The 27,952-nt window shown below is 57.5% G+C and overlaps 1 protein-coding gene across 4 annotated transcripts; it reads right to left on the bottom strand.

Annotated features, from left to right (window-relative positions):
- Window positions 1-152: 152 nt before the first annotated feature.
- Window positions 153-27,952, bottom strand: MICALL1 (MICAL like 1). Of its 4 annotated transcripts, none has more exons than XM_043881101.1 (16): window positions 27,440-27,952; window positions 23,152-23,200; window positions 22,541-22,682; window positions 18,060-18,148; window positions 16,850-16,992; window positions 15,205-15,650; window positions 12,982-13,039; window positions 11,929-12,287; window positions 10,146-10,561; window positions 6,844-6,978; window positions 6,165-6,291; window positions 5,934-6,024; window positions 5,706-5,779; window positions 3,178-3,292; window positions 2,959-3,005; window positions 153-1,899 (listed from the first exon to the last, which is right to left on the bottom strand). In XM_043881101.1, the coding sequence occupies exons 1-16, from the start codon at window positions 27,583-27,585 to the stop codon at window positions 1,778-1,780; spliced, it is 2,559 nt and encodes an 852-aa protein (XP_043737036.1). In that variant the 5' UTR covers window positions 27,586-27,952; the 3' UTR covers window positions 153-1,777. The 4 variants fall into 4 exon arrangements, with proteins under 4 accessions (XP_043737036.1, XP_043737035.1, XP_043737038.1 ...); XM_043881100.1 differs by having other exon boundaries at window positions 18,060-18,151; XM_043881103.1 differs by lacking the exon at window positions 27,440-27,952 and adding an exon at window positions 24,366-25,194 and having other exon boundaries at window positions 18,060-18,151.

Below are 27,952 nucleotides of genomic sequence, written 5' to 3' on the forward strand. Positions count from 1 at the left end.
CTGAGGAGGACGGCCATCCTCTACCTCGAAGGCCACAGCATGTGGCCCAGAGGCAGCAAACCAGAGAACCCAGGACCGAGTCAGCCCACTCTGACACGGTAGCATGTACCCTTGATTTCAAGTCAGTTTTACAAAGTACACACACGCTCCACTGGATTTCCAGTTTCTTTTGAAAAATGCAAAGATCTGGCCCCACCGGGCCCACATCCCACAGGCTACAGTTGACTTGGGTGAGGGACAGCCTCCCCCTCTAGTTGCGGTGTAGCTACCCCAGTTCACCCCAGTCCCCACCACCCAGGTGTCCTGACGCCAAGGCAGCCTGCCGGGGCCGCCCCGCAGGACACACCCAGCCTGGGTTCACACGTGTCACCTGCCTGGCCCCCGAAAAGCGCTGGAGCTGGTGAGCCCAGCTGCAGGTCAACAGGCCCATCAGGAAGGAGACGCTCGGAGGCGGCACTGGTCCCTGAAAAGGAAGGCATCCTGCCCAGGGGCAGGGAGAGAGGGCCAGGGGCCCCCAGCGGTGGACAGCCCCTCCACGCCTTCCTGGGCCAGCGGAGATGCAGGCCAAGAGGCACGGCGGAGGCAGGGAAGAAGGTAGGCCTGGCAAGGGGAGGGCGGCCCAGGGCTGCAAGGCACTGGCAGCTGAGGTGGTCTCTGTTTATTGTCGGTGAGGAAAACCCTCTCAAGTTAATACAGTGTGATCTTTTCCCACAGGCGTGCTGAGGGAAGGGCCCTAGAGGCACCCCGCAAATAGCTTATAGCAACAGTGCTTTGCCCCAAGAGCTGCTGGGCACGTCCCCTGGGGCGAAGGTGCTGGTCCCCATCGGCTCCTCCTCTCCCACAGCCGTCCCGGGGGGTGAGCGGCCATCAGTCCTTCGGAGGCGACGAAGTCGGAAGGGAACAGACAACAGGCGCGTGTGAGGAGACAGGCTGGCGCTGACCCCCCGGGAGCGGCTCCGCCGCACCCCAGCCCTGGGGTGACGGGGAGAGTCTACAGGAGGGGCCGGGGCCATGGTGTGTGGGGAAGGGCCAGGGTTAGCACCTACGGGCAGCACGCCCACCTCCCCCGCGGCCCTCCCTCGGGGGGCTCAGCCCTCGGGCACCCCACCTGCCCCAGCACCCTGTCCCATGCAGGGAGACCTCCTGCGGAATGAGCGGAGGTGAGGGAAGCACCTCCTAGGACTTCGAGGAACAAAGGGAGGGGTCTGTCCATCAGGCCCCTTTGGGTCTTAAGGACATAGTAACTAACTCCAACTTTAATTAAGAGACTTCATAAATAGAGCTCCTGAGTGCGGAGAAAGAGAGGCAGGGCTGCCTGCCCCGACAGGAAGACAGGGACTCAGACCCACGATGGGGTGGGGGTAGGAAGGGGCCGGTGCGGCCGAGCCTGGCTTGCCAGGCTGCCCAGAGGGCAGGAGCCCCAGGCCAGAGGGCCCATCATGGGCAGACCTCTGTGGGTGGACAGACCCTCCACTCCCCTCCACATGTGGTGCAGGCGTGAAGCGGGACCAAGGGCAGGGAGACCCTGCTCGCTCCTGGGGTCAGTCACAGCATCTGGAGTCAGGAGATCCAGGCTGGGGACTCAGAGGAGAGGGAAAAACTCTTTGGCCCAGACCAGCCAGAGGACCCTGAGGAGGGAGAGGCCATCATCCAGAGGCTCCCTCCCCTAAGTCATCTTTCCTCTCGACTGATTCCGAAGGGACACAGAAGCCGCCCCCCCCACGACCTGCAGAGCGCAGCCAGTGGGGGTTGGTGTCCCGGCTGGCAGTCCGCGCCGTTAGCTCCTGTCTCCGGGGCACTTGCTCTTGGTATCACGCTTGTTTCCTAGCAGCTTCAGCACCTTCATGGTCTTGAACTTGCCCTTCTTCTTGCCCTCGGGCTCAGCCTCCTTCTGGAACTCTGCAGAAGGGAAAGGGCGGTCGATTGGGGCGGGCCGGGGGACAGCAGTGATGGCCGGGGGGCGGCAGTGACGGCGGGGAGTGGCAGCCAACAGTCTCGGCCCACCACCACCACCATGTCGCCTGGAACCGTGGACATGTCCCTTTATCCTTTTGCATCTCCAGTTCTTCACCTCCAGGACAGGAACCCACCCCTTTCCAGCATTTCGGCAGGGATTGGGAGATGAGCACTCATGAAGGCAGTGGGGGAGCCCTAGAGCACGGCTGACATTTTATCTCTAAAAGCTTCAATTCCCCTGCAGCTCTGTGGCTTACAACACAAACAATGACTGTCAGAGCTAGAAGAAACCGCAGAAATCATCTGGCCCAGTCCCTCACTTATTATGGACAAGGAAAATGTGAGTTTGAAACAGATTACCACCAACCAAGCTCTTTGTGGGTGCCAGGCCCTGGCTAAGTGCTTTATACACGTTATCTCAGTCATCCTCAGCACCTACCCAGGAGGTGGGTGCCTCTGTCACCCCCATCCTGCAGACAAGGAGAGTCAGGCCTGGAGGGGTGAATTGCTGGCGCAAAGCCACCCAGCTGGGACGAGTCAGAGCTGGGACCAGAATCCAGTCTAACTGGAGCCCAGACGGAACCGCAAGGCCACAAAATGAGTCACTGGGGAAACCAAGATTAGGCCCAGGCCTCCTGACTCCCAGTCCAGTGCTCTCTCAACGATTCTAGGCACTATCTTCTCCAAGGGTGAGGGGGACTGCTTTTTGAGCCCACAAGACCCCTCCTGAACCAGCTGTGGATCTCAAGGAGGAACGCACAACTCAAGGCAGACATGCCCTGGGAAATGGCCCCGTATGTCACCAACCTCCCTGTTGGTACCATGGCATCCCACACCTATCTTCCTGGCCATAGGTTGGCCTGCCTTGCTACACATGGCCTTCTTGGCAAAAGAAAGGCTTGCACACACTCTCCCTGTGGGTGCCCCTTCCAACTCTGTATTCAACCGGCCCTCCCACCCTGCAGGAGTTCAAACGGGTCAGAGCCCCAGGAAGGGCCTCACCTTTCTTCTTGATCATGGCCTCCAACATCTTATCTTCCTCTTCCTCCCTGAAATGAGACAGGGAAGCTGAGTGTCCCACAGGAGGAAGGGCCAGATAATCTCTCAGGCCCCTCCAGACTCTCTGAGTCCACACAGGCTGAGCACGGGGAAGCTGGGATGGTTGGCAGTGAAGGTCTCATTCCCAAGAAAGCCCCGGGAACCCTGCCCCAGCCACGTCACCTCTGCCGGTCCTCGTCCAGGCAGTTGATGATGGCGTTGCGCTGCTCGATGAGGGTCACGAGCTCTTGCATCAGCACCTTCTCTCGGCCCCGGTCCTCCTCTGTCCAGTCCTTTTCTGCTCAAGGAGAAAAGTCGGGGACATGAGGCCCAGGAAGTGAGGAACCAACGCCTAAGTGCTAAGGGTGGCAGCAGACCAGCCCCACGCTGGACACCATGAGGACAAGGAGGAGCCCAGATGGGTGGGGATTACAGTTTTTGGAGAAATGAAGGTTGTTGCAGAAGAGACCAAGAATACCAGTCTGCCTACCAGAGAAACTCTCCCGGGGGGGCTCCGAGAGGACCAGTACAACACAGGCTCTGAGAACAGAGACCAGCATGGGCCAAAGAGTTTTCTGTTTATGTTCACGCGTGCAAGCAACCAGTGTTCACCAGGTGGTTCTTGGGGGAGGCAGGATTCGGGCTGGGCCTGCTGAGAGTTTCCAGTGGTGGGCTGGCCAGAGTCGGGAGATGACAGGGAACCCCAGGGGTCCTCGTAGAGCAGAGGCAATGTGACCCAAGAGGCATACTCGGACATCCATCTAATGCCATGAAGGAGGGTGGGCTAGAAGGGACCCTGGGGGTTGGGAGACCTGCCAGGAAGTGTCCCTGATATCTCAAACACCTGCTGCCCTCCCCCCTCAGTCTCCTGATTGCAAGAACCCAGGCCATCCCACAGAACCACACCCTCAGAGACCCACCTGCTCCTTGGTATTCCTCTGACCCTGCCCACAGACTTCCAGAGGACGAATGCCCCCACATTTGACCTTCCCTCTACAACATCTGCCACTACAGGCCTCCTCATCTCCTAATAACATCCTGAGACCCCTCAGCCATGCCCCAACCCTGCACCACCGCCTCTTGCCAAAACTGGACCAATGGCCCAGCATAGTTCCAGGGACAATGTGGGTTTCAGAGTCATCACCCCAGTTCAAAGCCTACTCTGCTGTTTCTCGAATCTGGGACCTGGGTAAGTTATGTCCACAACCTACATGGGGGGAAACTGAGGCTCAGGGAAGCTAAGTCTTTGACCAGTGTCACACAGCAAGGGTGGAGCCAGTGCCTATTTCCTGGCAGCCCCAGGTCCCCAAGCTACAGCCCTCACAGTGTCTTACAGATCTCCAGCCCACCTGGGGCCTTTAAACAGGTATCACCCTCCAAAGGCGACAGTCAGGACAGGAAGAGAAGCCCAGGGTGCACTGCCATCTCACACAGGACTGAAGAAGAACATAAAAGACCAGGGCCAGGCTGGCCTGGAGAACAGAGGTGCAGGCCCCTCTCTGGCCACAAGGTGTCGCTGCGGCTCCCTCGGAGTGGTGGCCACGCCCCAGCCTCCGGAGATTTGGGAGTGACTCATAGAGGGCAGTGGAGGGCTGGGACATTCTGTGACTTCCCCAGGGGCATTCCTGACTCTGGGTCTCATCCAGCCTCCCAAGCTGCGCGGTCAATGGGAAAGCAGGGCCACCATCCCAGCCAGGAGGAGGGGCTGCGTGTGTGTAGGCACAAGGCCAAGTTAGAGACTCGGAAGGAAGCCCGGCTCCACCACCAGGGGGCAAGACTCAAACTCTCTGGCTCTCCATTTCCTCATCTGTTCAATGGGAAACAACGATTCCTAACCACCTGGGCCAGAGGAAGTGGTCAAAAGCCCTGGCTCCTGCTTCTGGACGCACCACAGTCCTGCGGTCTCTCTCAGCCCACAGCTGTGCTTACCCCACGTCATGGAGAGACCCCAACTCGGTCACATAGTAAGCATCAGACCCTCCAAGGGCACAGCGCATTTCCACATCCCATCTCCTGGTCCTGAGAACACCCACCCAGGTGGGCACCTCTGTTCCTGTGTCACACGTGGAGCCAGAGACTGCGTGCCAAGCCCGGGATGCACAGCTAACACACATCCTAAGGACACCAGCAAGTTCCCGCAGCACACAGGACGGTGTGGCTCCACGCCCAGCCCCTCCCCCTGCCCTCCTCCACCCTCAGCACACCCCATCCCTCCCTCCCAGAGTCGCTCTGAGCCACACCGTGCAGGGGGGCCTCCCCGCACCAGTAGAGTCCTGCCACGCTCTGACCTAACGGCCATGAGCCCAGAGCTGCCCCAGGACAGACACACGCTCTCCATCATTCATCGAGGCAGCCTGGGGCCCTGGAGACTGACCCCCCCCAACCCTACACCCCAGGACCTACCCACCCACACCTTCCAGGGGAGGAGTGGGCCAAAAAAGGTCAGTCTGCTCCTGGCCTTGGGGAGCTCTCTGCAGGCCTGTCAGCTCTCGGGTGTCACAGCCTCACGCGGGTCCCCTCTCCCGTCTTGGCTTGAGTCTATTAATCCCCTATTAGCACCCAGACAGCACCTCCTGCCATGTCCTCTGGCCCTGCTCCCACAGTCTGCCCAGGCCTCCCCATCAGGGCTCTGTCCGTCCTTCCCCAGCCCACTCCTCCGTGTCACCAGGCCCCAGGGCCGGTGACCGGGGCCGGGGCGTGGCCGCCGTCACCTGGCTTGTTGAGAAGGCACCGGAGCTCATACTCCACGTCGGCCTGCCGCTGCTCCAGGTTCTGCTGCTTGAAGCTGGAAGGTGGGAGGAAGGTGACTGTTAGTTCTGCCCTGGCTGCCTGCCCTGCCCTGAGCTGATGCGGGAAGAAGGTGAAGATTCTCAATCCTGAGTTCTGTGGATTCAGAGTCAGGGGGAGCCAGGCGGGAACGGAGGGGAGGCAGGACTCACACGTAGATGAGCTCGGACTCCCGCCGAACCAGCAGATGCTTCTCATGGATGAGCTTGAACCAGTCCACAAGCATGTCATCCTCACGGCCTTCTGCAAGCCAGATGCTCACTGAGGCCAGGGCTGGTGACAGTCCCCATCCTCGAAGGAGCCATGGCAGCCCCTACCCTGGGGAAGAGGCTTCCCCCACCCGAGTCCCCCCACCACCGCCAAGCCCCCCACAGCCCCCACACCGTTCACTCCACCACGCAGCTTCTCCTCCAGCAGGACCCCACGGTGTTCCAGGGCATCCAGTTGGCGCTCAATGGTGTCTATTTCTCCATGGATATCCTCCTCGGGGATGTACTGGTCAGACTGGACCTGCCCAACAGCGCCCAGTCACCTGCGGTCAGCCTGCCCTCCCACCTGTCTGCTGCCAGGAGCTTCCCTCTGGCCAGTGCTGGCCTCCCAGGCTGTGTCCCACACCCCATGCCCTGGGTCCCAGCGCCATCAGGCATGCCCAGAGGGTGACACAACTTTCTGCTTCTTTTGGCAACTTCCTCCACTCTTCTGCCACTCCAGAAAGGACACCATAATATGAGAAAGTGACCCAAAGGAGAGAGAAACCGAGAACACTCTAAGCTGTTTAAGTAGAAGTATGTCATGTGAACGCTTTGATCCTTAAACTATTATTAGTAACAGTTTAAATGCATCACCCAGTGCTTTTGGTCAGAGCAGCTGATCTACTCAAAATTCCCCCTGGCTGCACTTCAGATCTCCCAGCTGGGCCTCCCAGGCACGCCCCCTCTCCCACATCTCAGGGAAGCTGCCCCGACGGACCACCCTGTCGCAGGGTGCAACAGGAAGCCTGAGGCTGCCAAGGGAAGGGGCCCGAGCCCAGGCAGCCAGGTATCTGGGGCTCCCAGCAGATACCTTGCGTTTGATGAGCGGGAAGCCATGTCCTGGGGCAGGCGGTCTCGCTGGCTTCGAGCCCTTCGTGGCCTTCTTTACACTTGGGGATGCTGTAGGTGATGGCTTCCGGTTAAATGGATTCTCCTTGCAGGAGGACTAAAGGCAGGGAAACATAACAGAAGATATTAATAAGTCAGGAAGGGGCAGTAGGACCCTGGGAGCTTGATCACGTGGGACCACGGAAAGAAGGGCGGGTGGGAAGCAGGCAGAGAATCTCCCAGCATCCAGTCTGAGGCACCCAGTCATTCAACAAAGACTTCTACTTCCCAGAGCCTCTCATGTGCAGCTGCCACACTGGATACTTGTCTACATGCTTGTCCAATTCTCACAACCACTCCGCAAAGTGGGTCGTGTCTGCCCACTTTACAGGTGAGTAAACTCAAGTTTTGAGGGGTTAAGTAACTGGCTCAAGGTCACACTCTTCCCAAGGGCCCAAGCTGGAGTGTGACTTGGTCTGTTTCAGGCTGGGCAGCCCTCCAGCGCTGGGGACAGCGGTCAGGACGTGCAGTTTAGGGCAGGACGAAGCAACAGTAACTCACCCAGGCCTCATAAATACCCCTTTCCCAGCAGGGATTTCAGGGCTCAGCGCCTTGCCTGGGGTTGCCCAGCCAGGAAGTGCAAAAGTGGGATCCCGCTTTCAGTAGAGGGAGGCAGCCCCTGCCCCACCCAGGAAAGGCCCCCATCCTGTGCTGCCTGCCCTGGGAAGATCTCTGTCCTCTCTGAGGCCAGCAGAGCGGGCAGGCCTAGCACGAGAACAGACCCTGCCAGCCATGAGGACAGTGCCAGCATCTTCCCACCACCTCCCCCAGCTCATCGGAAACAGGGGTCACTGAGGCCATGGAGTGCTCCCAGGAGTGCTGACCTGGCTTTCCAAGAGCCAGGGGAGGAGCAGGGAGCAGAGGACGTCTCACCCCACCTGTGCCAGCCACTCAGGTGGGAGAAGGGGAGTTCTTTGAGGCTGGAAGTTGCTCTGGGAGCTGACGCAGGAGTCCAGGTGCGGCCAGGAGACAGTCTGGTCCCCATACGGCAGCACCCACCCAAGGGCCTTGTCTCCTGCCCTCACTATCTTAGATTCCCCCCGAATCCTAGGGTGAGGGTAAGGGATGGGGCACCCCAGAAGGAAGCCCTCTTGGGGCTCGGCCCTCACCCTCCACAATCACACCTGGAGCGGCACAACAGGGTCAGAGAGCCCAAAGGCCCCATGTCTCTCAAGGGTTCTCAGCCATAGAACTCCTTCAAACCAACCTTTCACACACCCCAGGGCAGGAAACGGGCAGTTGCCTGTAGAGGGGACGGGGCAGATTCAAAATCAGCTCTATCCTCCACTTCCACAGCAAGGAACCTGGGACGCCTCAGAGCATCCTCAGGCCCACAGAAAAGGTGGGACCTTGTCCAGGTCACACTGCAGGTGGTGACAGTCGGACTGGGGGCAGCCACCCAGGCCAGAGAAGGTTAAATGACATTTGAAAGGTGCACAAACCAACAGCTCAGGCTCCTCTGCAGACTTATCCTCTGTCAGGCTGGTCAGACCAGGACTACAGCCGGCCTGGAGCCGCCCTCCACCCCCGGACCCTCAGGGGACTGCAGAGTGAGGGAGAAAGTGCAGGATCAGAAGCTGGTGGTAGACTTCCCCGGTGGTCCAGTGGTTAAGAATCCATTTACCAATGCAGGGGACTCGGGTTCGATCCCTGGTCCAGGAAGATTCCATATGCCTCGGAGCAACTGAGCCTGGGCACCACAACTACTGAAGCCCACACTCTCGGGCCCGCGTGTGCAACTCCTGAAGCCCACGTGCCTAGAGCCTGTGCTCGGCCACAAGAGAAGCCACTGCAATGAGAAGCCGGCACCTGGCAGCAAAGAGTAGCCCCCCGTGCCTGCAACCAGAGAAAGACTGCGTGCAGCAAAGAAGACCCAATACAACCAAAAATAATTAATTAGTAATTTTTCTTAAAAAGAACCTGGTGGCTCCGGAACTGCCCTAGTGGTTCAGCGGCTAAGACTCTGCAGGGGGGCCCAGGCGTGATCTTTGGTCAGAGAACTCGATCCCACATGAAGCAACTAAGAGTTTGCATGGCGCAACTAAAGATCCCACGTGCCGCAGCTAAGACCTGGCACAGACAAATAAAAAAAAAAAAGAACCTGGTGGCACAAAGGGACTCTGGTCCTTTAATTAAAAAAAAAAAAAACAACAAACCTGGTGGCGCCAAGTGACTCCGGTCCTTTAATAAGTATTAAAAAAAAAAAAAAAAAGAAAAGAGCCTGGTGGTGCAAAGGAGAGACCTCTTGGTGAACTAGGCGCCCAGAGGAGTGTCCTGCCCCCCGGTGACCCCTGGTTCTTGGTGGGGCCCTGAGAAACAAGTGTTCCACCAGTCACAAAGGTCATCTGGAAAACGAGCTGCCGGGGGTGGGTGCCCACTGCAGCCCCCAGAGGGGACGGAGTGTGGGGCCGGCCTGGGGAAGGGAGCGGCAGCCAGGGCTGTCTGTACCCCCGCAGTGGCCACAACAGAAGCACCCAGTAAAGCTGTTTCCTGGGCTCTCTACCTGTTGAGAGCTGACCCCTCCTCTACAAGTCCACCCCACAACAAACTCCACACAAGGCGGAGTCATCGCCGCACCCCACCCTCCACTTGGCTGTGAGCACCTGGTGACAAGGACCACCACAGCCATCACCCCGGGAGCCCAGGCCAGCTCGTGCACACAAGAGCAACTCAATGTACACCATCAGCCCTGTTCTATAGGAGGGGAGACTGAAGTCTCTGGAGAAGGAACACGACCCCGAGAAGGGCGTCATCCCCTCCGCTCTGTGCTCTACCCCAGGTGGAAGGACAATCATCTAGGCCTGTCTCCCTGAGCAGACGGGGAGCCCCTGGAGGGCGAGGACAGGGCCTCAACACTGCTGTGCCACAGCCTGTCACAAACAGGGCTTCAGTGAACGGAAGGCGGATGGAGGATGTGTGGGTGAGTGGTGGCTGCTGTGTGGTCTCAAACGGGCACATGCATGGGCTTGGCAAGTAAATAAGAGCTGGCTGCCTCAAGACATGGAAGGTCGGGCAAGTGGACAGGTGAACAGATGGATAGGCAGTCTGGCCAGTGGATGAAAGGATGTTGAGAGGGACCTGTACCTCAATGTATGGAGTGATGAACGGCCAGATGGGCAGAGTCAAGGTAACCCCACAAGTCAGGGCCAGCAATGATGGAAGGCTCTGGACATTCCTGCCCTGAGACCAGGCCCACGTCCACTAGACAGGACAGCAGACACTCACCTTCACCTGGAGCTGCGGGGATGAGGTTCCAGGGGAAGGCGCAGGGCTCTTGTCTCCACCCAGTGCAAGGGGCGTGGGGGCAGTGCCACTGCAGGGCTTGGCTGGCGGGGGACCCGGGCTGCCCCTGGTATTGGGGGCAAGCCCAGGGCTGGCTTGAGGCGTCTGGTCCACGCTGGGCTCCACCAGCTCCCCGGAGGAGGACAGGGAGGAGTTGGCAGAGAGGCTGGCAGGGGTCCCAGGGGTGCCAGGGGCGTGGACGGCAGGCTCTGAGGAGCTCTTGGGCACTACGGGTGGTTCCAGGAGCTCCCCACTGGGGGGCTGGCTGGAGCTCTCGGACGACAGGCTCTCCACGCTGAGGGCTGGTGACGGGGTAGCCGAGGGTGGCTCCGAGCGGGACAGGCGGGAGGCGTGGAGCGCTGCACAAACCAAACCGCGAATGAGTGCCGAGCGAGGGGGCAGAGACAGGCCCTCTGGCCTCGCCTGACACTTCGCTCTCGACAGAACTGCAGGTGGCCCAGGAAACCCAAGTCCTCCACATCCAGGCAGGCAGGCAGGAGCCTCAAGGATAGCAAAGGTGGGACAGGACCAAGGTCACTGGCAGACAGATCACCCAAATTCATCCCGCACACTCTGGGCTCTGGCCTGCGCCTCGTGCAGCTGTAGCCCTGGTTTCCTTATGGCTCTTGCTTCCTCCTCTAGTGTGGCTGCAGCCTCCACTTCCCCTCCCATGTCTGATCTGACCCAAAGAAAGCCCAACTGAAAAGGCAAAAAGGCCTCATGCTGAGCAGAGGTGGAGGGAAAACAACAGGGGAGGAGGAGTGGGCAGCTCTAGCGGTGGCCGGCTCCCGGCCAGGCACTGCCCTGCGCCACTTTCAGCCTCATGAATGACAGACGCCATGCCTCAAAGTATCATCTGTGCTTTCCAGGTGAGATGACAGACTCGGAGAAAAGGGCTGGGATTGGACCCAGCTGTGTCTGACTCAGAGCTCATCCCATTGGCTCCCTCCCCCATTCACCCACCACCTCCAATCAGCCGACCCGCCACGCTCAGCTGGAGGGTCCCAGGGCCCTAGTGGGGGTTGGGGGGACCTGGACCACTTGAGCACTGGCCTCCCGTCATCTCTAGCATGCTCTCGGCCCCACTGTCTGAGGGGCTCCCACTGAGGTCTCCAAGGCAGCTGGAGCCCCACCGTGATGGAAGGGGACCGGGCATTGGGCCCGAGAAGACTGCAGGGTGGTGAGAGGGAGGGCCGGGCGGAGGGAGGCACAGCGCCCGGGACCTGGCCCACCACCTCCATCTTCCGGGGAGACTGAGGACGCACACAGGGGAAGAACTGCTCAGTCACTAGCGCCCGCGTCACACAGGCGGGTCAGAGCCTCAGGCACCTGGAACTGGAGGACAGTGACTGGACCGGCAGGACTGGAGCTAACCCTGTCACGCGCCTTCCCCAAGCCTGACTCCGTGTTAATAAGCATACCAATGGATCACACATTTAATTCTCACAACCGTCCTGCAGGTGGGTTATGAAGGGTTGAGAGTAGAGTTAAGAGCCTGGGTTCAAATTCTGCCTCCACTGCTTAAGTGCTGGGAGGCTGTGAGCAAATCACTCATCCTCTCTGTGCCTCAGCTTCCTCATCTGCAAAATAGAGGACGCTACCTCCCCACGGGTTTGCTCTGATTACCTGAGAGCACACACGGCACCTGACCTGGAGGGGGTTCCCGCGGCAGCCCCTGCCCTTCCCGGGCCCTGGGCTCCGGGGAGCCCCCAGGAACGGCACTCACCGAGGGGGGACGTGCTGGGTGCTCGGGGGGCAGGGCGCTTCTTCGTCTTGGGGCTGCTCGTGGGGGTGATGCCGTACCAGGGATGCAGCGACTTGGGTGTGGACTCCGGTGGGGTCGGGGCAGGGCCAGGGGCCGGGCTGGGTGCAGCGGGGGCCTCCTCCTCCTCCTCAAACGGGTTGTACGGCTTGGGCTCCGGGCCCTGCGGGGCCGCTTCATCCACACCCCCGTTCTCCACCTGCCTGCCTTCCTGGCCTGGCGGTGGCCCGGGACTGCTGCTCGGGGGCAGGGGGGCTGGCTTCTTCTTTGGCTCTGCCTGCACCAGTGTGATCCACGGCGGGTCTTTCCTGGGGGCTGGCGTCCTGAATGGAGGCCATGAAGAGGTAGAACACATAAGCAGGCAAGGAGGGGCAGTGTCCTTCTCTCCCCAGACAGTGCGTCCCACAGAGGATGGGTAAGACGCAGCACCCTTCCCCTCTCCCACCCGAGCCCGGTGGGGCCCATCTGGGCCCAAAGCCCAAATGGAAAGCAGGGGGGCACCTCTCTCTTCCCCTCCCTCTGCCTCTCTTTGTCTCTCTCCGCCCTCCGCCCTCCGCCACCCCGCCCAGGGACCATATAGTGAAAGCACAGCTCCCAAAGAAGAGCTGGAAATTGAGGTTCCTCGCCTGTGACGTGGGGTTCCAGGGGGGTGGAGGCTCTGAGTCTGGCATACAGTGGAGCTTTGCTGGGTCTTTCTATACTCTGCTACTGATTCTTAAAACTACTCTAGGAGGCATAGGCCTCCCACACTCCAGAGGCAGCGGAGGCTTGGGGAGATTAAGGGACCCCCGAGGCAGCCTGCTACCAGGCCCTGCTGCCCCAGGGAAAGGGGTCCCGGGGGAGCCACACAGAAAGGGGGTGTGGCCACAGGCTCCTTCCCACCAGTGAGGAGCCCCGCCCCTTCTCGGGAGGGGGCGCTAGTGGGTCACAAGGCCTTATTGCCAACCCAGACCCCTGGAGGTACTCCCTTCCCTGCCCCCTCATCAGGGCCCTGAAAGCCCCTTGGAGCCGGCATACCTCTCTGACAGCTTGGGGGTCCCTCTGGGCTTGGGGACGGGGGGTTCTTGCAGCTTCCCTAGGTGGGAAAGGAGAGTGAGACAGGCCTTCATGGGCGGCTGTGAGCCAGGCGGTGGAGTGGAGCAGTCAGGGAGCCAACCCCAGTGCCTGCCTCACCTAGGGGTGCCCTTCCATCCCACCCGGCGGGTCGTGGACTCCAGGTGGCCATGGCAACCTCCCCTGCACCCTTGCACCTCCCCAGCCCAGTGCTCGGGGAGATTAGATAAAACACCAAAGGTAACAGGTAGAGAAGGTCAAAGCCACAAGGCCAGGACACCTGGAGACCACCACTCCCCCACCCCGTGCATTTCAGTTAAGGAGGGGGAACCCAAGTGCCCCTCTGACACTTCCCCAAAGTGGACAGGAAATACTGTCTCAACTCAGCGCGAGGTCACCTCCTCCTGAAAGCCTCCCCTGACTCCCCAGTGTCCTCTGTGAATTCCACAGTAGCCTCTGCTTCTGTTTGTTTGTTTTTTCAGGAATGTTTTGACTCTTTATTCCTTCATGTAAATTTAGAATCAACTTGTCAATTTCCTCAAAAAAAAAAAAAAGCCTACCAAAAACCAAAAACCTCAAACTTAAATAAAAGGGTAAAATATAACATGAAGTGGAACAGAATTACACAGTGCATGTTACTTTTTTAAATAAGGTATACAATCTGTGGCATTGAGTACATTCATCTTATACTTGTGTAATTCTTTTAATATTTTCTCATTAGAAAGTGAAGTCGCTCAGTCGTGTCCGACTCTTTGCAACCCTGTGGACTGTAGCCTACCACGCTCCTCCGTCCATGGGATTTTCCAGGCAAGAGTACTGGAGCGGGTTGCCATTTCCTTCTCCAGAGGCTCTTCCCAACCCAGGGATCGAACCCGGGTCTCCCACATTGTAGGCAGACGCCTTACCGTCTGAGCCTATATTACCTGAAAATAATGTTTGATTTCTTTCTCATTCTTTTTCCTGGTGTTTTCCAGCTGACTAGGACCTCCAGTACAACGAGGGACAGAAGTACTGACATTGGGCACTGTCATCCAAGTCCCAGACATTCCTTTCTCCTGTCTCCTGCTCCTTCCTAGTCCCTGGAACCTTCATCAGTGAAATCACTGCTATCCTGAATGCTCCCTTCACATTCTTGTGCTAACAACCTGACTGTCCCCTGAAGACACAGCTTTCCCTGCAACCTCTCAAGTCAAGCTGTGTTTTCTCCCATGGCCCTAGTACCACTGGGTGTGGGGATGGGGCCAGGGTCCTCCTTGCCACCCCGCATTGCTTCTTTCTGTGCACCCCCCTTTCTCCTCTCAAGTTTCAGCTCTGAATCTCCTGTCATTGGATCATACCACCACCCACTACCCCTTATTACTGCGGCGGTTTAGTCACTAAGTCGTGTCCGACTCTGCGACACCATGGACTGTAGCCTGCCAGTCTCCTCTGCCCTGGGATTTCCCAGGCGGGAGTACTGGAGTGGGCTGCCATTTCCTTCGCCATGCTCCTCCGTCTTAATAGACTTCTTACATTCTACCGAAATCCTTGTGTCTGCCTGTCTCTCCCTTGAGACCAGCAGCGCCTCCGAGGCACAAACAGGTCTGAACGCCCAGCTCAGGAACCAGTCTCCATGAGCATGGAACAGAGCAAGCCCCAGAGGGAGGAAACCAGGGAGCCTCCCTCCCCCAGGCCTCTCCCAATAAGAGCTGCCCAGCATGTCTCGGGTTGCAAAGAACCTTGTTCCTATGAGCTCATGAAGCCCAGGGAGGTCACGTGGAAAGATTTTACGGGTGGGGTGGTGAGGCAGAGATCTCTACTGCAGGGCAGGAGGTCAGGTTGGGGAGCACCCCAGGGTACACCTGACCAGGGACACAGCTTCCCCCGCCCCCCCGCCCCCCAGCAGTCCCTGCCAGACACCCAGATGTAGACAAACACACAGGCTGGGCGTGGGGGGAGGTCACCTGAGTGTGGACACAGAATCCCAGACACATCCCATCCCCCCAGCACGGAGAACAGAGCGTGCTCAGAGGGACCTGGGTAACAACTTGCTGCATGAATTAATAACCTCAGTGCCACAGCCGTCCCCAGCATATCTGCCACACACAGGCACAGACAGCGTGCCCCACGGATACTCCCTAGCACAGGTACGTTTAAACGCCAGGCACACCCCAGGGAGCCCCCAGCCCCAACGGGACCCCCGCTCACCGTTCACCAGGCCGCTGCCGCCTCCCTGCTCCACCAAGTTCTCCTGCTGCAGACTGGACCGGGGCCGGGGCGTGGGGGGCGTCGGGGCTGTGCTCTCGGCGGCCTTCCTGGGGGCGGGTGTGGGGCGGCTGGCTGGGGGGCTGGCCAGCTCCTGTGGTCTACTGGGAACCCGGGGCTTGGCGGGGACCTGGGGTCGGCCCTCGGGGCTGGCCTTGGGCACATCCGCCTCGGCCCCTACAGTCGCCTTCGGGCTGGGGCTGCCCCCCTCCACTTCCTTGGCTTCTTCTGTAAGTTGCTGCTGCTTTGGCTGTGGCGGGGTTCCAGGCCTGGCCCCTGACCGCCCACTGGCGCCCAGTCTGGCACAGTGCTCTGCACATACGAAGGTGCCTTCCTCTGGCCCATTCCTGTAAGCTCCGGGGAGCAGGGTGCTGGAACACCGCCGACACCTGCCAGGGAGAAGAGGGGTGGGCTCGGGAGGGTCAACTTAGCAAGCCCAGGGTGCTGGCTACCCCTTCTCCAGCAGCCAAAGCTGTACCTTCCCCTCCTCCTGGCTGCCAGCCCAGACCCTGTCTCAATACTCATAACTTGCCAGCGGAAAAGGAAAATGGTAACTGTCAGAATCATCGTAGAACAATAAAACCACGTGAAAGCAACACCATAAGTTGTGAAACATGCCTTCAGTTTCTGCTGCAAGAGGAAGCAAAGGTTCCCCCCTCAAGGTTCCATCCAGTATGCAAGCCACCACTCATTACTGGCTCAAAAAATCAACTTAGTGGTTTGCAACCAACCAGGTTTGTTTTGTTTTTCTATGAAATAGGATAAAGTACAATGTATCAGAGTGTATCACACTTCTTTTATGAACCTAATTCCAGGTGTGTATCTATTTACGCACATTTGATTTCATGAATGTACCTACAACTGGTCACCGTGTCAAACGTGCCTTACTAGTGGTTACCATAAAAAGATTTTAAAACACTGTCCTGACAGCCAGACATGACAACGTCAATGCAGTGGTTCCTTTTCTCCAAGATTTTGGCCCTCATGACACCTCAGTTCTGCAGTCAGGTGCCTGGGTTTCAGGTCTGTGCGCGCACACACACACACACACCCATAGCTGAATACTTGCTATAACTCCCATTCACTGGTTTTCATTGACCATTCAGTTTTCTTCACTGATTTTTTTTTATAACATGTAAAACGTTTCCATACATTCTCTAAGCTATTTATATATTCCCTGCCTCTTACTCAAGTTTCCTTAAACAGTCACTTCCCCGGGGAACCACACATTCAAAGCAAGTTGTTACTATAATTTTTTTAACTGCTTTCTTTTTAGAAAACACAAATGCAAAATAAAAAGGAAGAAAAATCTAAAAGTAAAATAAAATTTTAAAAAGTGCTTTCTTTTCTCCAGGCTTTTAAAGCATATTCTGTACCTTGATCATCATCAGGTACTTAGTCTCGAAGAGCTCTGGCCCCGTTTCTGTCTCTATTTCTGGGACTGAGCCAATAGTGTTCTCCCCTCGCTAGTTCGTTTGTTCATCAGTAAAACGGGGATAAGAAAGATGCTCCAACACGAAGAGCCTGGCAAGGGGCCTGGCACCCCGTGGTGCCGAATCTAGGGGCGCTCCCTCCCCCACCCACTCACCGGAAGCAGTGTCTGTGGTACAGCTTGCCGTCGGCCAGGTAACGTTGCACCAGGTGCACGTGCTGCTGGCAGGCGGCGCACGTGCTGCTGGGGGTCCGGTGGGAGCCCTGCTTCGACAGGCTGCCCGGGGAGCACTCCTCACCCTGCAGGGAATGGGGTGGGGTCAGGGTCGCCAGCCCTTTGGTTCAAGAACATTCCCTGTTTCCCTGCTCTCTTGTGGCCGTCCCCCAAGCGTGCACAGTGCTAACTGCTCCATCAGAGCCCCAGAGGGGCAGAGAATGAGAGACTCACTGAGGAAGACCCCTGAGGAAGCCCAAAAAAGGAAAGACTTGCTCAAGCTCACTGAGTCAGGATGGAAACAAAAAAAATCCTGGTTTCCAGTTTCTGGGGCTCTCTCTGCAAGAAGGCACCTTCTGGCTGTATAAGCCTTTCTCCAATCCCTGCAGGTGAACCTTCCCTGACGGGTGACTGTCCTCCGAGGCCCACCTCGACTGCTTTCTGTCTCCCCAACCAGAGCCAAGTAGATTTAAGTCTGTTTCTCAGCTTCTAAGCACCGTGACCTTGAGCAAGCTGCTTCCATCCCTGGGCCCTGGGTCTGCACCTGCCGAATGGAATTCTATAACCCTCCAGTCTCAGCCCCACGCATGCTCACTGGGCACCCACCCTGGGCCAGGCTCCCTGCCCCTCAGGAGCTCCTCCGGCAAGGAGCAGATGGGAGCAGGTGGGGAAAGCCCTTTGCATACTGGGAAGCGCTGTCCAGATGTGAAAGGCTGGGCTCACACCATGAGATCTTGGAACTGACAGCGTGATCCCCACTTCCCAGCTTAGAGATCATGGACAAGTGGCCAAACCTCTCGGGGCTTCAGTTTCCTTCTCAGTACATCAGGACACATAATACCCACCTCCCAGGGTTGTTGAGAGGAGTAAGCGGAATCAGGTTAGGAGGTTGACAGTTCGGTCTCATGAGAATCAAGGGGAGAATCTGCTGTATTGCATGTGTCAGTCTTGCCAGTCCCATGATGGAGGATCAGTGCCCTGGATGCTCTGTGCCCCTCCTGGGTCTGCCGTCCCCTGCCCCTGCCCCCTGCCCTGGCCAATGAACCTCTACTTCCAAAGCCAGCGGGAAAGGGACTGAGAACACCCTCTGAAGTCAGCAGTGGCAGCTGTCCCCTCGCCTCACCCACCCCCCACTCCCCCAGCAACTGCCTACCTGAGCCCTGTCTCCCGGGTTCACGGGAGTAGATGCTTCGGATGGTGGGGAAGACAGTGCCAGACCCTTTCTGGGTGATGAGACACCGGCTGCTGAGAGACCAGAAAGGGGCCCTGAGGCAGCTGGAGACTCTGGAGGCCCAACCTGGCCTGAGCTTTGGGCTCCCCGGCCACCACCTGAGGTGAACCACCCGAGGCAGTGGGACCAGGCTCCCACTTCACACGGACACAGGGGATGCCTCCACTGCCAAGTAAGTGTGGAGGGCAAGGTACCCAACCACGCCGGGCCTCCAGAGAGTGGGATGGTGAGTCCCACCACCCAGAGCAGTGTGAACAGCAAGGCACAAGGACAATCACAGGACCAACGGCGCCCAGTACATGAAAGGGCGGTGGCTTCCTTCCCACCAGGCTTAGTGGCTGAAGGAAAGGAGGAGAGGAACCACATGATGCCAGCCCGAAGCTTCAGGAAGGTGGGTCGGCTCCCTGGGCGCTCCTGAGGAGCTGCCCTGCCTGTGCCCTGGTGGCCAGTTGCAGCCCTGAACCCTGCCTGCGTGCCCTCCAACCAGAAGAAACCCAGCCCTTACCCCACCCGCCTCCTCCAAGGCTGCCCGGTCATTACTTCAGCAAACCTCCACTGAGCACCTACTCTGTACCCAGGGATTAAAATAACCCCCCAAATTCAGAGAATTGTATACAAAGAGAAAAAAAAAGTCAATGCTGCTATATGATAATTCTTAAAAATAAAACCCAGGCCCAAAACGGGCCCGCTAGGTCTGTCCACGGAGCTGGTCTCGTGAGTGACGCTCTCGGGTCCGCGGCGGGCAAAAAAATAAATAAATAAAATAAAACCCAGGGAATTTCCTGGTGGTCCCGTGGTTAGGACTCTGCGCTTCCACTGCACAGGGCACAAAATCCATCCCTGGTTGGGGAACTAAGATCCCGCAAGCTGTCAACCAAAAACAAAGTCCAAATTCCTTACTGGGGTCACAATCCATTAACAGACCCTGAAATCAACTGAGTGGACTGCAACCAGCATATTGTAAAGATGAATTAGAAGAAAATATCCACAGGCATCTCGTATTGTAAGGGGAGAATCATTTCCTGAAACTTGTTTCAGTGACATATGTGTACATGAACATGGATTATAATGGGAAACACATTTCTCACCATGAGTCATGGTCAAAAATTTGGGGCCCACTCTATTCCCCACTGTACCCCCTACTGTCCTCACCTCCTCCTTCCCCCTCACTCCCCTGGAGCACGCAGGCCCCTTGCTGCCCCCTTGCCTGGAATATTCCTCTCCAGATCTTCACACAGCCTCCTTCTCCTCCTTATTCAAGACTTAACTGTCACCTCCTCAGAGAGGCCCTCCCTGACTACTCACCAAAAATAGCCACTTCCTCCTCTCATTGCTTTTTATACCATTACCTTATTTTGTTTCCTTATCCGGCTCATCTGAAATTACATTCACTACTTTGTTCTCTCTCTCCCTCACCCATCCTTCAGACTGCAAGCTCTCTCCCTAGCACCTCGCAGGGGGTCTGGCACACAGTAGAAGCGAAAGAAATATTTATTAAATGAATGAATAAGTGCCAGGTGCTGGAGTCAGGCAGCTGTGGACTCAACAGAGATGGTCTACAGGGGAAAGAAGAGTAATCGAGATACTGTGACCAGAGTCTTACACGTTCACCCCGGGGGATGGAGCTACAAGAGCACCTGGAGTACATCAGGGCGGGCTGCTTGGAGGAGGCAACATGTGCAGATGAGAGGATGAGTAGGAAAGAATGTGCCAGGGCCTGGGAGGCGGGGAACAGGGACTAGAGGATCACCAAGAGGAAAGACTTTAGCAGTAAAGGAATGTGATCTATTCAGAGAATAAGAAACTCAGTATGACTACAACCCAGCGCAGTAAGTGGCCTAAGCTAACTGGGGAGAGGCCCTCAGGAGCCCAGCTAAGAAACTGGGCTTCATCCTGATGACACCACCCTGGTCACCCTGGGGTGGGGTGGCGGTGGGTACCCCTCCTCTGATTCCCTCAGCCACTGGGCTTCCTTTCCCTCACACATTGGTTCCAGATTCCACGGCGGCTCCTGGAGGTCAGGGGTCAGCTGATGTGCCCAAGGTCACCAGCCCCCACAGAGCTCCAGCATGAGATGAACAGGCAGCATGGCACGGTGGTATCTCGGCCACGGCCAGCTTCCCAAGGTACCCAGTGCAGAGACAGTCAAGCCTGGGCAAAATTACCCTTGAAGTCCCTCCCCTGGGCCAGAGAGTACAGAACACGACCATCTGGGGGAGGCTAAATGCCAGCTTCGCCTCCAGGGCTGGAACACCTCCCTGCGCCTCCTCTGGTTGAGCAGCAGGTGGGATAAAAATGGTCTGCATTTAGGGGCCAAGTTGCATGGAAAGCACAAGCTGTGCCTTTAGTAACAAGAAATCCCTGCAGGCCCACAGGGTGCTCTCGCCCAGGCACAGCACGGGGAGCTGGGTCACCTGAGTGACCTCACCCCCAGGATGCCTGCTGAGGACCCGGGAACAAAGTGGGCACCATCAAAATAGTATTACCAAGGGTCCTCCCCACCCTCCCACCCACCCCACAGAGTCCCAGGAGGTGGCCCTTCAGAGAAAAGCTTAGTAGAGGGAGACTGGGATTCCGCCACCAGGAACACTCCAGAAGAAAAGACTGAACTGTGATTCTAGGTGAGCAAGCTAAACTCTAACCAATGGATAAAAATAATAATAATAATAGTAACCTTGGGTCCTAAGAAGGGCCAGACACAGGTTCAAGCTTCCTCACTTACTCCCAACAACCCTGTGAGGTGGGTGCTGTTCTTTTTTTTTTTTTAAATTTATTATTTACTTATTTGTCTGTGCCAGGTCCCAGGTGGCTCAGTGGGTAAGGAATCTACCTGCAATGCAGGAGACATGAGTTTGATCCCTGGATCAGGAAGATCCCCTGGAGGAGGAAATGGCAACCCATTCCAAAATTCTTGTCTGGAGGATTCCATGGACAGAGGAGCCTGGTAGGCTACAGTCCATGGGGTCGCAAAGAACTGGACACGACTAAAGCGACTGAGCACACACACATGGATCTTAGCTGCGGTATGCGGGATCTTTAGTTGGTGACATGCAAACTCTTAGTTGTGGGATCTAGTTTCCTGCCCAGGGATTGAACCCAGGCCCCCCGCATTGGGAGTGTAGAGTCATAGCCACTGAATCACCAGGGAAGTCCCCTGGGCGCTATTCTGTCCTCACTGCAAAGGGGACCCTAAGCTGAAAGGTGACCCTGTGACCCATGGTCACCCAGACAGTAAAAGGCACCATGCTGCCTCTCATCAAAGACTCAGCAGTTGAGAAATACTTTCATTTTGATTTCTAGTCAAATACACATAATGTTATTTGTTCAATTATAATATTAATCCCTAGCATTACGGGAAAGATGAGGAGTAAGAGAGTATTTTAATTTTTAAATTGTTACGCTTTTTTGCTATGTTCTAAATTTTCTTCAGTAAGCAAGTGTTACTCCAAACAAACAAATAAACAAACAAAAAAAAACCCTGACTTTTTTTTTTTAAGAGATGGGTAAGATTGTCCACATGGAGAGCAGAGGCAGGAGGAAGGAATGACATGGCAGGGCCCACAGGACCCGTGACAGCTGTGACGCAGCGCAGGAGTTAGGACACCCGGATTCGGTTTTCCGGCTGTGTGACCTTGATTTCCTGGCTTCCCCTCTCTGAGCCCATGTCCTCTCGATGGAAGGTTAGGGTCCAGGAGAGTCTTGCATGGGGACTTTCTAGGCAGAAGGCTCAGTAGCCACCTGACTCAAGGCAGAGAAACTCCCTTGTATCCCCCACCCCTATTCCCTTACCCCACCTCCCACAATCCCCCAGCTTCTCAGTTCTCAGGCCTTGAAGGTCACTGCTAGGAAAGATGAAGCCAAATAGCCCCACAGGATCACTGCCTGACTGGAGAGAAAAAAACCCAGGGAAGTGTCTGTAAACAGGAAGTGAGGCTAGGAGCCAGAGAGGTGAACTCCCAGACAGCGGATAAACTCACCCTGTGTTGTCTCCTCTGACACTATAGTTTTGTTTTGTTTTTTACTTTTTTGCCAAGACCACATGGCTTGCAGGATCTTAATTCCCTGACCCGGGATCAAACCTAAGCCTCCAGCAGTGGAAACTTGGGGTCCTAACCATTGGCCCGCCAGGGAAGTCCCTCTTCTGCCATTATTTTGCTCAGTGACTAGTTCACGTGTTTGTGGTCTGTCTCCTCCACCAGACTGTGAGCTCCTTGAGGGCAGTGACATTCACAGCTGTAATCCCTGGGGTCCCAGCCCAGTATTATTATACTCATAAATATTTCAGTGAGTAGATGAATGATGTGGTGAATGAATGATGGGCTGCCTGCCTGCACCCTGTCTGCAGCTCAGAAAACAGGTGACACACCCCCAGGGCCCCGCCCCTAAGGATGGCACCCTCTCACCTGGGCCAGAGCCGGCAAAGTGGTTGTAATACTGGGACACGTAGGTCATGATGCTGAGGCAATCAGGGACACTCATGGAGACCATGTCATTGGGATCCAGGAGGGCAGGAATGCCCAGCTCCTTCTCGGCCACTTCAAAGGCCTGGGGTGGAGGCAGATGTCAGGGTGGGGGAAGGTTTGGGGTGGGGGTGGGGGGAAAAGGGGTGGGGATGGGGGCAGGTGTAGGGGAGGGAGAAGGTTGGGCAGGGTTGGGCACAGAAGCAGCCACAGCAGGAAGAGGAAGAGAAGGCAGTGTCAGGGGGTGCCACGCTGCATAGGCCCAGCCTCATTCTGCAGGATGAGGGGGCCAGGGCAGGGGTGACTGGGCTCCCCGCAGCTCTGGCCCCACACTGTGACCTGGAGGTGGGAAAGGGCTGGTGTTCCAGGCACAAGCCGGTCAGAGGGGAGCAGGGGGTGGGGAGAGGAGCAGTCAGGGCCCCAGGGCAGGACAGCTGCTCTGGAAGCCCCTCCATTGGTTCCTGTCCTGCAAGACCCCTGCTCTCCCATACACACACCCCCCCACCCACAGCACACAGCCTCATCGTGGGCTCCCATCTGTCTGGGGGACTCACCAAACGGTTATTCTCGAAGACATTGTCCTTGGAAAGTGAATCAAAATCTCTGCAAGAGGCAAGGGGTTGGGGGGAGGGGGGAGCATTGAGCAGTGGGCAGGGCCATGGGGATAGAGTAACCAGTGGAGATGATCTTATCCCAACCAGCCTGGGCCTCAGCAGGGTTCGGGGAGGTATCCGTGGGCTGTCAAGGAGGAAACTGAGGTAGCAAGGACAGGCTAAAAGAGTTGGGGTGGCCAGGTGGGAGAGACTAAGAGCTCATTGTCCCAGGAGGCCTCCAAGTAGAGACTGGAAACCCACCCAGAAGGGGCGGGGCTGAAAAAGTCCCAGCTTCAAGTTTATCCCCCAAGAAGGCATGTCCTGACTCAGTGGCAAACGTAAAATCTAAGACCAAGTCCAAGGCTGGTCACGAGAGGGACATCCATGGATTGCTGACCTCATTCTGGGCTGAGCTCCTGCCTTCGATTTGTTTTCAGCTCTACTTGGCAGGTATTCGCCCCACTTTACAGATGGGGATACTGAGGTCCAGAGAGAGGAAACCACTGTGGGAAACTGCATTTCTCGTCCTTCCACTGCAGGTCACAAACCTGGAAAAGCCACCCCAGCTTCCTGAATCCCTAACCCAGCCCGAAGAGGAATGTTGTTTTAATGGGGCCAGGAATAGAACAAGTCTGAACCAGCCTGGAAATGGTACATTCTCCAGAGCTGCCGGCACTAAACGGCTGTCTGACCCAGCTGGGCCACTCCTGGGGGCACCATCCTTAGGAGAGCAGAGAAGGGTGTCCTAGTTTCTTAGCTGGGACAGGTGAGAAGTGGCAGGGCCTACCAGGGGACCCTGGCTGTGGGTGTACCCCCTCCCCACCTGCCCGCTCCAGCTGCTGGAGCGGCTGAAACCAGCGGAGGAGGCCCCAGCCTGCTTGCTCAGCAGCCTCCTGGGTCTTGTCCTTCTATGGCTGAAAACTGCAGCCTGACTGCTTGAGAGATGTGGGCCCAGAGGCCGCAGCAGACCAGCGCGGCCTTCCAAGTCTGGTTCCCAGGCCCCGCTCTTCCAGGCCAGGCCTTGTGACCTGGGGTGAGTCAACAGTCCTTACGGCCTTTGTGTTCCCATCTGCAAATTGGGGGAAGCTTCATACACCTCCCAGGTTGGTGGGGAGGACCGAGCTGGGTGAAGGCAGGCCTTGCAGACACAAGAGAGCCCTCCTCCCCCTGCTCACCTGCAGGCAGAGTCCATGGTGCCATGAACCCTGGGCCGAGACAGGAGGGGGTCGCTTGCAAACTGTCCCAAGGCCCCAGGGTCAGGTGGACCGGGGAGGCGGAGGGGGCCGTGTATGTACTTCAGCTCCGTTTCCCACCTCTGGCCAGGCTGCTTCCTCCTCCCCTCAACTGGGTCCCTAATTCCTCCCCCTGCTCTGCCACTGACTCAGAGTGTGACCCTGAGCAAGCTACACACAACCTCTCTAAACCTTGGGGTGAGGGTTAGGGTTAGGATTGTGACACCACCCCAGCTCCCAACAAAAGCCTGTTCTGAGATCCAAACGAGACAAAAGCAACTAGTCTGGGCCTGGACTGCAGTCTCCCCAGCGGTGTTCCTACAAGGCTGGGGTCACATTTTTGTTCACCCCGTGCACCCAACACCCTCCACACTGCCTGGAACTTAGTAGGCGCTCCATAAACGTCTACTGAATGCATACTGGCAACAGTGTGAAAACTGTAAAGGTCCCCACGATGCTACAATTTTTCCTCTGCTTCTTCTCCCTCCCCCACCTTGGTCCCTAATCAACACCTAGGGTTGGGAAGCCTATCTTCTGAGAGTTTTCAAAGGCCTGGGAAGTTCTATTTGGCCATGGGGGAGATGAGGAGCACAAAAATGAAACCCACATGGTCCTTTAAGCCCACAAGGGAGCTTAAAGATACCTGAATTAGGAAAGGGGGGATGGGCCAGCCCCCTCGACCACCCCCAGTAGAGGCCTGGGCCCACCGCTCCAGCAGCCTAAACCACTTAAGAAGATAGTGCTTGCCCTCACCCCTACCCCAGCCCTATTCTCACGGAGGTCTTCCCCTACCCATCACTGAGGTCCTCTCTATGCCTCACGCAGGACCTGGGCCTCAAGTTTTTATCCTGTGCAATGGGCTGGCAGCCCAGATGCTGGCCTGCCTTGCAAATGAATGATCGGACCTGATTCCGGATCTCTTCTCAAGAGGGAAGCCCCCCTCTGCTCCACACCAATGCCACGTCCCTCCCTATGGCCCCACCCACCCTCCTTGGCCTGCAGGAGGCCCTAAGCACTCTGGCCCAGCCACATGTCCTGGTTTTCCCCGCCCTGTGCTATGGGCTCCAACAGCGCTGCCTCTATCTCTGTTCACGATATCCTCTCTGCCTGGAAGGCCCTTCCCTGACCCGGCTCCTGTGATCCCCTTGAAGATGAGGTGACCAGGTCACCCCAGCCTGGCCCTCTGACACAGCACTTCCCACATGGAGTTCTCAGCACTGCTTGCTTATATGTCTATCACCCCCACAGGCCATAGGAGACTGTGTAGGGTTTGTCTCTTGGTTGATTGGAAGCTATTTCCATTACCATGTTCAGTGCCCAGCACAGAGTATAACTCTGCAGACATTTTTGGGAATAAATGAAGGAATAAGAAAGACACTTGCATCATCCCTTCCTGCCTAATAACACTACTTATAATCACTAATGTTAACTGAATGTTCATCATCTTATTTAATCCTCACAACAATCCTGGGAGGTTAAATCTTATTGTCAAACCCACTTTACAGGTGAGGAAACTGATGCCCAATGGGATCTACTAGTTTTCCCCACCTAGGACACGGAGAAGCTGACCGCAAACCAAGCAGCCTGCATTCTGTGGCTGGCAGGCTCAGGTCCATGATGTAGCTTAGCTTGACACTTGAGCCCTTTCACACACTGGCCCTGCCTCACCACCTGCCCTCCAGTCAAAACAGAAGATCCCTGCAGGCCTCCACTCTAATTTGTGGGTCCAGTCCGGGTGCCCTTCTTCTCCATCCTTCAAGTCCTGGCTCCTAAGCCCCCTTACCCCATGTCACTTGCTCCATGGCAGACAGTGGCCCACCTCCATCTCCACCTCATCTCGTTCACTTCTGCACCCACACCCTCTCCTCCAGGGCCCACCCCAGGGCCTGACCACCACCCACAGACACTGTACCACATGGTACAGAATAAACTAAGTGCATCTACACTATCGAATCCTTGAGGCCATCCTTCCCTTCCTTCTCTCCTTCATCAAAGCCTCCCGAGTGCTGTCTTTGGGGAGCACAGGTCTGAAGGTGGAACAGACACACAAAAAGTTCTAGATCCTGCCAGGGAAGCCCCATCCGAGGGGCTGTAAGCACGACAGGCAAGGACCATGACTCTAGTCCCCAATTTGCAGATGAGACCAGAAGTACAAGGAACAGCAGGTGCCAGATAAGCATGTAGTGTTCTATGAATGAATGAATGGAAGAGGTTCTAGGGCCCCAGAGGGAGCTGAAACCCCAAGTCAACTGCCCTGGGGGGTCTGGATAAAATCTCCCATGGAGCCTGGGAACTGGGCAGCCGGGAGCGAGCAGGGGCCATTTCACACCCTGAAGCAGCCATTTAGGACTGTAGGTCCAACCTTAGGAGACTTCATTCAGCCTCCCTGCCCCACGGAGGACACCGGGGTCATGGGGCACACACCTGGGAGGCAGGGCTGTGTCCTACTGGGGGGAGGGGTATTCCATCCATTCATCTGACCTCTGCTAAGGCAGGGACTCCTCTGTGCCAGGCACTGTGCTAGTGCCCTGGAGAAGAGATGGCCCAGGGGAATCAAAGCAAGGGGGCCCCACAATGAGAACGGGAACCTCAATGCCGAACGATTAGTGGGCTGCTCAGAGCTCCTGTTTGAGAGTTTAGTTTAAGAAAGGCCCAGGGTCCCGGAGGAGGGCGCGGGTGCCTTTTCAAAAGAGTCAATGCCTCGGGGGCTTCGGCGTCCCGTTGGCGGAAATCAGTGCCCTGTGGGCGGGGCCAGGCCCCCGGTGGAGGGACCAGCACGCGGGGCGGGTTCAGTGTTCCAGTGGGCGGGTCAGGGGCCAAGTGGGGGAGGGGTGTCCTGGATCCGAGGGTCTCAGCGCCCCGCGAGGCGCGGGGGGCCCGCCGAAGGGTGGGCGTCTCGGCCTCTGGGGGCGGCGTCTGCCACCGCCCCGGCTCCGCGTCACTGAGGGGGGCGGGGGGTCCCCAGCAACGAGCCCGCGCCGCCCTGCGCCCCGGCCGCCCGCCCTCCCGGCACTCACAGCAGGTCGGGCCGGTGCCGGTGCAGGATGGCGCAGAAGGCCAGGCCGTCCCGGAAGGAGCTGCTAAGGTCGCGGATGTCCACGCCGCGGTAGCCCTCGCACTGGCGGCGGCACCAGGCCAGCAGCGCGCCCCGCGGCCCCGCCATGAGCCGCGCGGGGCTCGGGCCCGGGGACTTCACCCGCAGGCTCGGCTCGGGCCGGTTTCCGGCTGCGGCTGCGGCTCGGCTCTGCCCCGGCGCCGCTAGGAACTCGGGGCACGACCCGCGGGCGGCGGGCACTAAGGCGGGGAGGAGGCGGGGCCGCGGCCTGGGAGTCCTCGCTCGGGCTCCCGGCGCAGGGTCCTGGCTCGGCTGCCAGCTGCCCGCCCGGACCTGCCCGAGCAGCCGCCGCCCGCGTGGCCCGGCCCGGCCGGCCGCCGCCGCCTACTCACCGCCGTCCGCTCCCCTAGCTGTGGGCCGGCCCCGGGCGTCCCGCTGATCTCGGTCCCCGCCCGCCAGCCGCCGCCGCCCGGGA

The sequence above is a fragment of the Cervus elaphus genome, chromosome 22 (assembly GCF_910594005.1).
Source record: "Cervus elaphus chromosome 22, mCerEla1.1, whole genome shotgun sequence".
Lineage (NCBI taxonomy): Eukaryota > Metazoa > Chordata > Mammalia > Artiodactyla > Cervidae > Cervus > Cervus elaphus.

Excerpts from the sequence above, each read along its gene's own strand:
- MICALL1 (XM_043881100.1), bottom strand. The coding sequence starts at position 27,585 with ATGGCGGGGCCGCGGGGCGCGCTGCTGGCCTGGTGCCGCCGCCAGTGC. Across the intron at positions 3,293-5,705 it reads GTGCCTTCTCAACAAGCCAG|AAAAGGACTGGACAGAGGAG; the intron begins GTGACGGCGGCC and ends CTCCTTGAGCAG. Across the intron at positions 3,006-3,177 it reads CTGGACGAGGACCGGCAGAG|GGAGGAAGAGGAAGATAAGA; the intron begins GTGACGTGGCTG and ends GTCTCATTTCAG.